Genomic DNA, 14,991 nt, shown 5'->3' on the forward strand with positions numbered 1-14,991 from the left:
GAATCAAATTTTCGAAATTGTGAATGGCTATGTTGCCATGGCTTATAATGTCACTTGAACACTGTGTGCAAGCATCGAGAAGTATGTTGAAGTAGTTGCCCAGAATAAACTAGCCACGAGGAATTGTGAAATGAATGAAAATTATAGCGACCAAAGTGAATTTGTTGTCAGGCTAACAGTTGTTGCTTCTCAGGTTTTTCGAATTACGAATTAGGTATTTTAATAATTTGTCGAGTAAAATTTCACAAGTAAAAAAAAGAATTGAAGTCAGTAGGGAGTTTGGGAATTATTCGTGGCATTTATTAGCCTGGAAAATGAGTCTATGAAATGAACCACGAATCAGTCTATGGAACCACAGTAATCAGAAAATCTTTCCAATAGAAGATAAATATAAAAATTCCACTAGAATGTATTTAAAATTGAAAGTGCCATTTAATGGTAAACCTGGCCGATGAATAGTCAATGACTACTGTTGTTTGGATCAGATGCTTCTGCAGTTATGATGAAACGATTCGGTGTTAAAGTCTATCGTTTTTCAGATCTAGTTCCTTTTTTGCACAATACATAAGACGAGCCAGTTGCAGAAATAGAAAATTCTATTGGAGTGCAAATGGTCCCGAAACGAACGAAAAGATTTATGAGAATTTTTAGGGGATATTTATTCGATCATATCCACCGTACAACATTCCAATAAATAGTACATAATATACACATAAATTAGATTCATTCGCGATTTTAATTAACACAATCAGACACAGGTAACGAAAGCACGACTGCAATTTTCGTCAGCTTCGACTAAAGTGACCAAAGGTTTGTCGTCTCTCAAAGTCATCCACGTGAAATCGTTCAGTTTTACCATGTAAAAGCTGTCGCGGTGAGGAATCATGGGCTTGTCGGTTGGCATAGTGTCGTTTTTAATGTCTCCGTACGAGTAGCCTAAGCTTTTGCATAAATCGTTTGCCTCCTCGTGCGACGCGACTTGATCTTCGAAACACGCTGTGTGCCATACACCGTAGCTTCGATGAATTATCTCGCTGGAACTGAAAATTACACAACGAGACTATTAAAAAATTGTCTAATAGCCAAGAACTTTAAAATTCTCTATTTCATGATTATTCAGAATATTAACAAGAATGGAATGTTGAAATTTGTATAATACATTTCAAGTATTTCTCAATTGTCTTGAAATTTTTATAAAATATTCTAGGTACTGTACTTTTAAAGTTGGGTAGTTCTATTTTCAGTCAGTACGGTGGTTACTCTATACATGTCCCAAAAGCCTAACAGATAAAAGTCCCAGAACTATCCCCACTGCCGCCGAGGAGTGAAAACATAACACGGGTCGGGTACATCGGTGTGAAACCAGGATACCACTACTAATCCATTAACAAAACTTCTTCATTTTTCATTATTTTTTGACGGGACTTTCGCCAACATATTCGTGGTATTTTTCTAATGAAAATGATACCAAATATGATATAATTCCCATGATATTTACTTGTGTAATGAACGATGAATAGTATCTCCTATCCGATACATGTCCCTGGCTAGACCCGTGTTTTGGACATATATCGAGTAACCGCTGTATAACGTGTAAGACTTACCTGTTGCTTGGAGAGGTTGCAAACCTCTTGCACTTTGATTCGTCCTCGGCACTGATGCAATCTGCATCACCATCGCAGACAAAGTCTTGAGGGATGCAAGTGTCGCTGCCACTTGATCTACAAAGAAAGAATTCTGAAGTTAACATACAGGTAATATCACATTGATTACCTGCTATTTTAATTAATTTTTCTTCGACAGATATTATGCATTTTTCTATTTCTTACGTCATGCACTGGAAGCTACTATCCGTGCAAGGGCATATTTCCGGTAACTCGTCAGTTTTATCCAGACAATGGCGGACACCGTCGCATAGTCTTTCGGGATTGGTTAATCTCAGATATTCTGCACAGGTACAAATGTTAGGCTCGTCCGATCTGTCCTCGCAGTCCACGACTCCGTCGCAGAATGCACTTTTGTCGACGCATTTGCCGTTTCTGCAGCGCAGCTCGGACTTCAAGCAATCTACATGAACATTCAGGAATTTATTCATTAGGCTAATCTAGCAGTTACTTTACTTCGGCATTTAAAATTACATGAAATATTGAAATGGTTCGACTCTTGGTTAATAGACAGATATTTTAATCGAAAAATAATACAGTCGCTTTGAAATCAATGTTATACTAAATTATCAAATTACTCACGGCAACCGTCTATGTTGTTATCGCAATTTTCACGAATTTTTCCACAATATTCCGGATCCTCGTCAGCTTGATCTCTACAATCCGGAATACCGTCACAAACTCGACTCTCAGGGATGCATTGGCCAAGACTGCACCGGAAGCCATCACAGGAGGCCTCAGTGGACAGCCTAGCGTTATCTATAACAATTAATATAATATTCGGTCTGAAAAGTGTACAATTATTTTCGATTCGTTGTTTTCCAATTTTGCAAAATGTTACCCAAAGCTTCCGTCAAATAGGGATTTATATGATCGATGCTCGTCAGCGTCTGCGTATTCCGGAAGTCGCAGGGGCCATTGTCTTCGAAGGCTGCCGCTGGATACCATCCCTTTTTCCCATGGCAGAAAATCGTTCCACTCCATTCGGATGTTCCATTTTCCTTAAAAAGAGTCATAGAAATTCACGACTATTTTAAAAAATTAATTAAACGACAGGTACCATAGGTACCATTTTCTCCTGTGCCCAAAATTGAATTATCAAAAAACCTGTGATTGTTGAATACTTTTTAAAAACACACAGTTCACAGCTGAGGACATATTTCAGTAAATATTTTAATGATAACAGCAATTTTAACCGAGCAATAAAGTATAATCACTTCTTTTGGGACTGTTACCTAAAAGAAGATTGCGAAGTTCGTTTCCAATAGATCAAATATGCACGTATAATACATAAAATATTGCACGACTCTGAGGCATCGTTAGAACATAAAATTGAGATTATTCGAACAACAAATTACCGAGCACTGATTAATGGACGCATTAACGAAGCATCGCTGGCAGTTCTGGCAATTCTTCAGCACCGGTCGCAAAGAAATTGATTTAGTCTCATGATCCTTGTTTGTTCCAACCGCCCTGCAAGTGTCGTTCGATCCAGGCAGGTATATCCTACAAATCAATCGATTAATTAATTATCACATATTTTTACGTCGCATATAAAACTACACTTACGTTCAGTATGTAGTATACCTACGTTTTCTCAACGAACAGCGGTCGAACGTAACGATTGAATTTGACGGGACGTTTCAAGTGCAGCAACACTGATACTGAGTCATTTACATGTTGCAGCTCGTCGATAACCGTCACCTGTTGATGAGGACCGTCCACGTAGCGGAAGAATGGACCGTAACCGAGCACTGCAGTCGTATAATTGGTGTCCAATCTGAAATTCGTACGAATAAACCATTTAATACAAACCCCACTGTACGAATAAAACAAAATTGAAAATATTTATGGAAGAAATGCTTGCAAGCAATTTAATGATTTACAGCAGAAATTTTTTAATTATTTTAGGTCCACCCGGTATTGTAAACCACATCTGTACGGATCTTTAGCTGTGTTGTGATGATCTTGAGAATAGTTCCACTTGCCTGACATTTTCGGTGCATTTCGAGGCAGATAGCAGCCAGCTGTCGTCCAATAAGATGGCAGAGCAACGGTAGCTACCGTCGACAAAGATGGCGGCGACCCACGGCCACAGGTAGCCACGACTTCCGGTTCCCGCATCGGGGATCAGGTATGTGCTCTCGCCGGCGTGCAGAACCGGTCTGCAGCGGATTTTAATGCCCGGACAGGTTTTGTCGTCGTCGCTCAGAGAGGACGCTGATGGACTCTCTTGGGAAGCGAAGTTCTTCTTGTTCCAGCTTATTGTTTCCAGCTCGGAGTCCCTCACGCTCACTGCCTCCGATGACTCCAGATAACTGAACAAGGCAAACAACTTCTGACGTTAACGATCTCTTTCTCCATTATGATAATTAAATTTTTCTTACGCTTATTAGCATCAGTAAAGGAGCATACATAAAATAATTTTTTTTTTAAATTGACATTCACAGTCTAATTATAAGACACGTTTGAATCATTTTGATTGAAAGATTTTGATAATTTTACTAAAAATGGTCCACAAGAATGTCTGTATTTACTTCCAGGATACCGATTTTTGCAGTTGATAAATGGCAATAAAATAAGAATAGGAGAGAATAAATAAAACGAGTTACAAATTTGTTACGTATGCGCGATAATGTATGTTGTTAATATGTTTGTGATCTGCCATAGAAGGAGATAGAAATGGAGGAAGCGAACACGAAATTGTTTATCAAAGGGCAGGATGTTGTCGTCGAGTGAAGACAACGATCACTTACGCGAACCCGAAGACTCGGCACATGTTTCTAGCGATAAGCATAACAGTGGATTGATTCTGGTGCATTCTAGGGCTGTGGCACGCGGGTCTCCATCTCCCATTAACATTCCGAGTCAAAATCCCGTGCATGTGTAAAGATGGCCGCTCGTCCGCGTCCAAGTACACGCGATGTCCATTAGACAGTGTAACTGTGAACAAAACGGAACAGGTTTCACGCATTCCTTTAATCAGTTTCACACCTGATTCGCCACTATAGTGGTTCACAATCTATAGGTTGTGAATCTCCAATGAAAATGTTCAGTATCAATTAGATATAAAAAAAAAGAACAGGAACCGTATAGAAATTTCTATTTTGCTTTAACAATTTTGACAAATCGAGAATAAATTACTGTTTCAAATTTCATCAATTTATTTACAACTTACAGCAGTCTTGCTCGTCCTCCATAAACGGACAATCGAATTTTCCGTCGCATTTTTTAGCACCGCTTATGCACTTTTTCGTCACTCTGCAGTAGAATTCGTCTTGGGAACAAATTTCTGTGAAATGTTGATTGTTTGTTAGCGCTGTCATCGTCTCACTTATTTCGACTTATAAATTCGATGAAAATCAATATTAAACGAATTAAGCGATTTGTGGCGCTTTCGAAATTTCATTTATTATCTCCACTTACCACAATCCCTCTCGTCACTTTTGTCGTCACAGTCGACGTAGCCGTCGCAAATGGCGGACGGTTTTATTTTCACCAGAAAATCTTTGCAAGTGCAATTCAGTTCATCCGTACTGTCCTCGCAGTCCGCTACTCTGTCGCATCTTTTACCGATCGTAATTGTTTGTAGCAGCCTAACGCGCCACGAAAGAAAGCACGGTATTAGAAGTTTGATACGAACATTTTTAAGTCCAACTGTGGCGAAATGCGTTCCTTACTTCGAGCACGTGAAAGTTGTTGGGGGTAGTGCAGAAGTTGTAGATGATTCGGTATTGGCATAATTGAAATATTCTGTCGTTGATGTCGGGGGTTCCGGATCGGTAGTTTGGTCCTCGGTGGATGTTTGAGTGGTTGCATCGGTAACCTGAGACACTAAAACGGAAATGGTAATTTATTGGGACCTTCAGTAGGTTCTTTCAAGTAGAATAACTACTGTATTTGCAATATTGGAATTTGACTCGTTCAGATTGTGAATTCACTGATGTCAAAATTTGTAATATTTTCGCACCAATAGTTGACGAGGTTGTTTCAGAAGAAGTGGTCTCCTCAGAAGTAGTGGTCTCCTCAGAAGTAGTGGTCTCCTCAGAAGTAGTGGTCCCCTCAGAAGTGATGGCTTTCGCATGCTCAGCAAATTGATTGTCCTTTGCAGGATCACTTAGCTGTCCGTGTGGAGAATATGCCATTTTCCCACGACACAGTTGCTCATCTTCGCCGTCTAAGCAATCCACCAGACCATTGCAACGTGCCTCTATAGGCAAACATCTGCCTAGACCTCCATTACAGCTGAATCCTGGACATTTCGTTAAAGGCGATCGCGCGAGAGGTGGCAAACCTTGATCACCTAAGATGAAGAAAAAGAACAGTCCTGAACTATGACACAGGAGGAAAGGCTTCATCCAAACATTTTATTATAACATAATTTTTACGAAAACAACTTTCACGTCTCCACCTGTAATTTCTGATCGCTTTTGAAATGAAAATACGAAGCTTTCGATGACTCACTGGAGGTTTCTCGGATCCAGTTCCGGTAGTGGCTAACTCTAGTGTAAACACCTGGCTCATCTGGTCGAGCACAGCCTTCGCCATGACTGACTATGCCTGCCACGTACCACTGCGATTCCACGTACGGATTTCTGCACGATAATAAATTAATATTAATATTGAAGTTGATAAATTAATATTGAATCACCCTGTACAGAAATCAAACTTTGGGTTAGTAGTGTTCATCGATCGAAAATTCGTTGAATGTTTCACTCGGAGATTAGACACTTATGAATACTAAATAAAAATTCTCACTTGCACATTAGAGGACCTCCACTGTCTCCTTGGCAGGCGTCACGTCCTCCTTGAGGATACCCAGCGCAAATCACATTTTCATTCAGGTCAATTTCATACTTGCAACTCTTCATTATGGGCACCTCGACTTCTCTCAAATGGTCAGCTGCGAAACAAACGATTTCAATTTTAGCTTTCAGTATTGACATTTTCTAGCTTTGTCTTGAATTTTGGAAAATTTCGTTGATAAGAAATCGAATATTATAGATAATTAATATATTGGGACGAAAATTCGTAGCGTTTTAAAAATAAAATTAAGATACTTATTCATAGGTTTCAAAAGTGGCAGAAAATAATAGAGCAGAATGGAACATATATTGTTGGCTATATCTGTGAATAAATATTTTAGTTCTTCTATATTGTGGTTTCTAGGATGGCGTTCTTAGTACTATTATGAAAATAAAAAATCATCTCACGGTCCGGTCCATGTTCCTGGGTAGCTCCCCAGCCAGTAGCAATGCAAGTTGTATTGACTTCCGGTTTCCGTCTCCACATGGCACCCAGAAGGTCTTTGTCGGGCAAACAGACAGGTCTCACCCATCGATTGAACCTCAGAGGATCGTCCAGCTTGATCATGGCGATGTCGTTACTCATATCTAGCTCATTATACGACGGGTGCAAGACGATGTATCTAGCTTTCCTCGATTGTGCCATTGGGGCGAACGAAAATTGACGGAGCAGGCCTGCTTGGATCTCGAAATAGTGTCCAGGATATCTGCATTTCAAAATTCTCATAATTATCTTCTACGTTAATGGCTAATCGAAAAATTTGAACAAAAATGTCGAACAGCAAAATCAACAAAATCTAAAAATAATGGTAATGGTAATGTAAATGGCCCTTTTTGGAGTTCTCACCCTTCAAGGCAGTGAGCAGCAGTGAGGATCCACAGTTCGTTCAATATCACACCACCGCAGTAAAAATGGCCGTCCTTGTAAATGGCCACCAAAAATGGCCACGCGTTAGGACGGCTCGCTCGTCCACCAACAACGCGCAATTGCGAACCTAATATCTTGTTTTCGTCATCGTTATCTACTTCCATTTGAGCTTTGGATTTACTTCTAAAATTATAGTCTATGATATTGTTAAGCGTTTGGGAAATACTTTGGTCCTCGTTGTCGAGGATCTGCGGTAATAAATCCTGAGTCGATGGGACTCTGGTACCACAGGGAAACTGTGGACAACGAACATAAATTGCGCTGTTCATGCATGATGGAATCAGCTTTATTTCGCCGTTCACTTCAACAACGTATGGACCTCGATATGCGTTTGGTTGTATGGATTGCATCTGTATTTTTGGCGTTTCGCTGCAATGAAAAATCGATTGTCATATTTTCAAGCATTTAAATAATCGTGTAATGATCTATAGTTGCAAATGAACATACGTCACTTCCGATCCAATCTCGGAGCTGCAGGCATCCTTTGTCCAAGAATCTTGGGGTGTGCAGACAGGATACCATTGGCCCATATAATTCTTGTGAAGATATCCTTCGGTGTAGCCGATTGTGAACATCTAACAATTTATCATTGAGTTAATAATAATTCTAGTGTACCCGTGGGCAATTTTTCAAATAGATCAATTACATTTTTCCCTTCTGTAAATGAGGGTGTGAGGATGTTACAGTCAATTTCGTCCTTCCCATTAGGACATTGTTTAATGCCATCGCAACGTTGAGAAAGAGGAACGCAATTTTCGGGACTGTACCGCGATCTCCAATCGTTGCAACTGAACGACGTTTTTGAGCAACCTGGAAAATAAATAATAACCGATGAAATATATATAAATTTTCCTTGGCAAGGTAACTGTTCGGTAGGTAAGACAGCTCTCAACTAGGACGCAAAGTGGTGCCATCTTTCATAAACCGCGTGCAGTCTCGATGCATTGTAAACTATAAATTAATTGTATTCCATACTTTTTCTTGCGCATTAAAAATTATTTACATTGCAAATGTTCGCTTGTAATGTTTTATCACAGTTGTATTTTTTATTATAATCTGCTCTGTCGAAGTTGTGAACCACAACTCGGTCGATAATGTAGAATTTCATCAGACGTGCCAGCATTATCTTCAAGATACTACATTCGAAATCGCTATTACAAATGTGGTAAAATTTTGTTACAATACATCTTCGTTACTATTGTCAAATGTTGCAGAAATTTAGGATTCTCAAAAATTCAAATTCTAAGCTTATACAATTTCTCTGTATCGAACATGCATCGACATTAAAAAATTCGAGATTGGTGTTTCAAATTCTAAAATATTATTTTCTGAACAGATCCAATTCCTATATAAACCTCTTATTACACAATTTTAGGTAACGATAATTTAGTCTAGCTACCATTAAAATATTCTATACTCACCCAAGCATCCCAATTCATCCTCTCCATGTGGACAATCGAAGTAGCCATCACAAAGCCTCTCCTTAGAAATCCGATCTCTACAGGAGCACGAAATCTCGTCGCTAGCATCGTTGCAATCCACCTGTCCATCGCACCATTCCGACCTCATAATGCATCTTCTTCCATCCTTGCACCGGAGAGTGTTGAATGGACACATTGTAGGGTAATCTACCACCAGAAAATTCCAAATCACAAACCAACCCGATCTACAAAATCAACTTGAACTCTTTGCAGACAAGAACTGAACACCAGGATGCAAAGATCCAGAAAGTCCGGATTTTGAAAATTATTATCAATTAGTGATAAAAATATACAACACCTCTAAAAATTGTCATACTATTCTCAGTCAGAGTAGCAATTGTTTCAAAGAACAAACACAAGATAATTCTTACCAGGTATTAATGATCTCTGCCCATCAACCCCATGCTCCACACCATCACCGTTCACATTATCCTTCCCATAGCCATCAGAGGACCTCTGGTACTCGGAGACACCAGGAATCGCGGGAAACTGGAAAGTGGGCGCAGGGATGTAAGTGCAATAATAAGGGGATTTATCAGCCCCTCTGGCTGCACCGCTAGGTGTCACCTGACCAGGGAACATCGGGAAATTCGGCATAGCAGGCCCGGTGGGACCCATTCTCTGATTTCCAGTGCCCGGTTGCATGAACTGCACCGAATGGGCCTGTACCTGCACGACATTCGGCGCCTGGCCAGAACTCTGGGGTCCCATCCGTTGCTGTGGCATAGTCATTGGGTAAGGACTCCCTGGGGCTGTTGCCGGGTACATTATCTGACCAGGTGTGAACGGTTTTCCAGGTCCACCATTGGGCGGTGGCCCATAGAAGCACACCTGGTACGGCATCCACGACATTGTCGGTGTCAATTGTAACTGTTGCGTGGATTTCATTGTCTCCGCTGTGGGCATGATCCCTGGGGGGTAGTCCTGGCTACCTTTTGCTTGGAACCTGTCGTTGCTGACGATCCTGGCCTGGTTCGATTCTCGGCCGTATGGCAATTGAGGACCTTTTGCTGCTGGAAGAGACGGTACTTGCGTTAGGTCTTGGGAAGATGATTCATTATTTAGGCACATCAAATTCTCTACCTCGACAGCAATGAACTGGAGCACAGGAAAAATATTGAGTGCTATGATCTGTGCCGAAATTACGTTAATGGGATCAGTGGACCCTTGTGCGAAGTAAGAACTTTCTGCAACGACAGATGAGGATCAGATATTGTCCGTGCCTCACAAGAAGTCCCGCGGAACGGCACAAGGGCAAAGGGGCCCCCCCTATCCCCACCGTAGTCCAATGCTTAGGCTTTGACGTCACGCGCTATATAGTATGTGCGACCGCTTTAGCCAATAGAGCAGCTAGAGGCGTGTCCCATCCACTCTGACCAATCAGCCCCGCGTTCCTTTCACGGGACTTCTTGTGCGGCACGCACAGTACACGCTGAATTCTTTAATCATTTTAACCACTGAAAACAGTGTGTCGTTACTCTGCAATTATTTAAATTTTTCTCCCGTTTTAAATTGCACCAACCCACTTTTGTCATGACTATCCTCGGAATCCCCAATTCCCCGCAATGCAGAAAACTTCGCACGAAGGTCCACCAGTGACTTCGCCGGGGTTTGAATAAATGCGCGCGTGCTACCATCGCTGAAATCGTAACGGAGGTCGAGTGCAGACACTTTCGCCAGTAATAAATAATGCATCTACCGCTTCCAGCTTCCTGTCCGTTGTCGTTCGGTTCCGCGTGACCTTGGTCCGAAGGATGCACCGAAGGATGCACCAATTCATTCACGATTTCCATCACGTCCCCGAAGTCTGATGCGTTGGTCACGTCCGCGGTCTGCTCCACATTATCGATTCCGCTTGTAGCGTCTTCTTTCGTCTTGTTGTTAGCCGACTGTATCGCGACAGCATTGACCGGCCCCGTTTCCTGTGCCGGCTTCGCCACTTCAATTTTATCGGTTGCTGGACCCAGCAGCGACTTCATTACCGGGCCGTCATCCACGTAAAAAATCGAAACCTCGGACGGCCTGACGACTTTCTGATTTACGTGATTGCTGGGATTAGGGGTTTCGTCGTTCAACAAGTTTGTCACAACGTCGACATTGTGCTCGATCTGGGCCTGGCCCGGGTGATGATAGACGCCTCTGTAGTCATCAAGGACACTTTCAGGGCCGGACTCGTCGATGAAAACGAACGAGTCGTTCTTGCACTGCAAACACTCGACCAGCTCGATCAGCTCAGACTTCGGCTCGTTGCCTTTCGTCAACAATGACTGCAGATACGGCATACTGCTGTTCACTATGTTCACGATCTTCCACATGGATTCCATGACTGTCTTGCAGTGCTCCCGGTCCTGTTTGCACGGAGTCTCCGCGTCCCGTTTCAAACGGTTTTGTTTCACGTTGAGCAGCTTGTCTATTTCCGGAGCCAGAGCTTCGAGGTCCTCTTTGTAGATCAGCTGGTACAGGCTTCGCCAATCTATGTCTAGCGGTTCGGTTTCCAGGGAACTGTTGATCACCGATGGCTCCAGTTGAACTGCTTCCTCGATCCGCTGCGGTTGCTGGAAGTAACCTGTCGGAGGTTGTTAGCAACTATTCCCGAGCTTTCGGCGATTGTTTGAGATGGGGTCTTTTGGTTCTAATTAAGCATGGTCTAAACGGTTTTGGGAACTATGCCTGGAGTTGGACGAAATTGGGGAAATGCCTGGACTACTAAGGACATTCTTCATTGTACAGGGTGTCGTTTTTTTTTTGATTTATACAAAGTCGATTTTTAAAAATTTATACGAAATCGGACGACTCTACAGAGATTAAATAATTTTTTCCCTACATTCATTTCAACTTGTGATTTTTTGAGCAAAGTCACCTCTCGATAATAATCTTGCAACAATTGATCCGCGATTTTTTGGTCATGGTTTTGTTGCACTTCGAATGAAAAGTGTGCCGCCAATATTAGCACAAGATCTTGTTTTCGAGAAGATCAAGTTTAAATGTTTATCTAGTACGCTTGGCCGATTTCTAAGTAAATTATGTTAATCGTGCAGGTGGTATAATCGATAAGGACACGTTGCACAATTCTGATAAGAATCATTTCTTGATTTCAGAAGTTTATTTTTAATTTACCTCTCTCTTCTGAAATTGTGTCAGTTATTATTATCTGTTAGTAAGATTTTTACGATCAAATTGTCACTTGTGCTATTAAACGAATTACGTGTTATTTGCGAAGTTCGTGGACAACAATCGAACTATCATAAGTGTACATACCTAGCGTGATTGTTACGTAAATTAGGGCAGCTGCGAAGCACAGAACGAAGATGGCGAGCAGTATTTCGCTCAAATACACCAATTTGCAGGACTTGTAGTATGTCCCTTTTACACGACCACTCGCATTCTGACAGCATTTCGGGTACGCAGTCGAAGTTGTTGGAACTGAACATTAATAATTAATAAAGTCACAATGAAAGCATAGTGATACCAGAAAATATTTGAACACTGCCTGTCTCATTTTCGAAAAACTGCCGATATTCAAACTACTACAACTTCCTAAGAAAAAATCGTACAAACATAAACCCGGACTGGTTTTGAAGCTCGAAGTCTGTACTTTCACAACCCATAACTTATTTTTTCCGAAAATATTTTTGCGCGCTATAGAAGGTAGGAAACTCAGCCCACGATTCCTCTAGCAAACACAACAAATTGAAACGTCTCTGAAAACATACAGAAATATTTTTCGTGATTCAATCTACCATGGATTCGAAGTTCGAAGCTTCCCCTTCACACGGACCCCTTAAAACTCGATCTACGATTTTTTTTACCAGTTTTATGGATCGCAAAAGAGGAACAAGTTCGGTCGTTACTGCCCTCGCAGTTTTATATATTCCTTCGATAATACACCTGCCATTCAAAATTCGACGAAACGACAAAAAAAAAATCGTATGCCAATTTTTAAATAAACGTTATAAACAAGAAGGTTCAATCTTCAAATTCGTGGTAAATTCAATTCCGAAAATAATTTTCTAACGATTTTAGAGATCTTTCAATCAGTACAATTTTCAAGCGAACCCGTGCTTCCAGTTTCGCATAATCTACATCGTGCAAAAATATTTTAGAAAGAAATGAACTATGGGTCGTAAAAATATAGGCTTCAAGCTTCAAAACGAGTTCAGGTTCATTCTTTTATGATTACTTGTTAGGGAATTATACTAGTTCAAACGTCCACAATTTTTCAAAAATCAGGAATCTATGGTCAAATATGTCTTGTAATTAGTATAGAGGAATGAAGAAAATACCATTTCGCATCGCAGTCAGATTAACGCAACACTGGCCGTCAATTGTCGGCAGATTTTCCAACTTGGAAGGCATGATCTTGTACTCGGTGGCCATGGTTCAAAGATTCGTGTTAAACCTGAAACGGGGCGACACACACGTGACGAGGTGACAAAAAGATTCTTAGAACATAATACTCTCGAATATGATACCGTCGTGGGCAATGAAAAGTTTATGATGCGAGGGGTTTTTACAGTGTCTGGCTCGCGGCGAGACGTCGTTACGATTTTTCAATGAAATGTAAAGAACGTACACGTCGTTACGATTTTTCAATGAAACGTAAAGACTGTACACATTTTTTCGATAACATTTTTTGCTAAATAGTATTCGGATAACAGAGATTACACTACACTGCAGGAACAAGCTAGACCAATTCAATAATAAAATCTTTCAATTTCAAGATGCAACATATGTGTTGCTGACAGATATCGAGAATTCACTGTACAAATTGCTCACACCCACAGGTGCCAATGTATACAAATTTACAACAATTGCAATCAAATGAGATTCATCAAGCTAAAAACTGAATCGAATTCGTCCACCGATTCATCGTCGTTTCTCCCTGAAGAGAGAAATGATTATTAGAACGGAGAAAGTACTGCAGAAACTTTTTTCATAAAGACTCGCGAACCGGACGTTTAATAAGGAGTCGGAGCTTCTCGGAAGCTCTCACGCGATTTTAAACTTTTCGCCGACAGCGTGCGGTACGTGCACTCCCATTGGTTCCTTTCGACAGAAGAGGAAGAGGAGGTTTTTGCGCGTCGGCCGCGATTTCTTTTCCGATACATTGGATCCTCGAGCAATAACGCGGAAGGGAGTACTCACGTTTGCAAGCAACTGAAGCACCCTGCTCGATAGAGTCGTTTCCATTCGATGGATCGTGGATATCCGTCGCTCGCGGAACCACCTCGGAAACGTTTTCCGGAAAACTTGTCCTCGCCAATGAACCGTGCGCTCGGCGTTACCGCCGCGAAATAACCGACCGAGGATCCGATAGAACCAGTCGTTGCTTTGCGTCGAATGTGTCAGCAATAACGTCGAAAATCCGGCCGCAAGAACGTTTCATCATCGACGACGTGTGAATGACCGATGCGCCGAATGTGCACGCTTATGCGAAATCGGGTGCGTTCATCCCCTCGACCCATTAAGCACCAGATTTTCATTTTGCAATTTTTGCTCTACATTTTTATCTTGCAATTTTTGCTACGAATGGCCAGTATTTACAGTCGGAGACAAAATTAACTGGACACCAAAAACTTTTTTAAAATTGTACTAAACGACTTGACATTTTTGTTTAAATGTTGCAAGTATACTAGCTAATGTCTAAAAGAATTTTTCGAAATTGCTATTGCTCGGAATTGTGAAGAGAAAAGTAAAGGAATTTTAACTTTTTTATCTGTGCCTAAATGAAAATTTAAAATATGCCTTTCGTAGATCCAAGTAAGCGCAAAGTTTGAATATTTATACTTCATCTCCAGAATTATTTTTACATTTTTTAAAAATATATACTGTAATGAAATCGTTTATTTACGAACGCAAACTATGGAGAGGGTGGGAGGACAGATTGGAAAAATTGTGCAATGACAAATAAAAATCGACTTTATTTTTTTTTTTTTTTGGTGACGCACTGTGATTTTAACGATTTCTATTTATTGTGAAACTCCCCCTTTCACAAAGTGCTTACAGGCAAGTTAAAACGCTGCGCATACTTTTCAACAAAAGGGTCCAACACCTGGAAACACGCTTGTTATTTCCGTCACATTTCGAGCGTAATTGGATCCCCAGTCTCGGGG

The 14,991-nt window shown here is 41.0% G+C and overlaps 1 protein-coding gene across 1 annotated transcript; it reads right to left on the reverse strand.

The window, feature by feature from the left end:
• Positions 1-634: 634 nt before the first annotated feature.
• Ndl (serine protease nudel) lies at positions 635-13,255 on the reverse strand. The gene is made up of 29 exons (XM_076788964.1): positions 13,162-13,255; positions 12,894-12,957; positions 12,619-12,766; positions 12,348-12,551; positions 12,137-12,263; positions 11,996-12,004; positions 11,678-11,836; positions 10,578-11,444; positions 9,250-9,888; positions 8,819-9,025; positions 8,044-8,207; positions 7,845-7,972; positions 7,317-7,766; positions 6,878-7,176; positions 6,423-6,567; positions 6,129-6,259; positions 5,635-5,967; positions 5,345-5,498; positions 5,091-5,260; positions 4,843-4,956; positions 4,421-4,607; positions 3,653-3,982; positions 3,256-3,444; positions 3,023-3,170; positions 2,506-2,665; positions 2,247-2,423; positions 1,830-2,067; positions 1,605-1,721; positions 635-1,040 (listed from the first exon to the last, which is right to left on the reverse strand). The coding sequence occupies exons 1-29, from the start codon at positions 13,253-13,255 to the stop codon at positions 749-751; spliced, it is 6,444 nt and encodes a 2,147-aa protein (XP_076645079.1). The 3' UTR covers positions 635-748.
• Positions 13,256-14,991: the final 1,736 nt, after the last annotated feature.

Source organism: Halictus rubicundus, chromosome 5 (genome assembly GCF_050948215.1).
Source record: "Halictus rubicundus isolate RS-2024b chromosome 5, iyHalRubi1_principal, whole genome shotgun sequence".
Classification (NCBI taxonomy): Eukaryota; Metazoa; Arthropoda; class Insecta; order Hymenoptera; family Halictidae; genus Halictus; species Halictus rubicundus.

Excerpts from the sequence above, each read along its gene's own strand:
- Ndl (XM_076788964.1), bottom strand. The coding sequence starts at position 13,255 with ATGGCCACCGAGTACAAGATCATGCCTTCCAAGTTGGAAAATCTGCCG. Across the intron at positions 4,957-5,090 it reads AAGTGACGAGAGGGATTGTG|AAATTTGTTCCCAAGACGAA; the intron begins GTAAGTGGAGAT and ends AACATTTCACAG. Across the intron at positions 4,608-4,842 it reads GGAGGACGAGCAAGACTGCT|TTACACTGTCTAATGGACAT; the intron begins GTAAGTTGTAAA and ends TTTTGTTCACAG.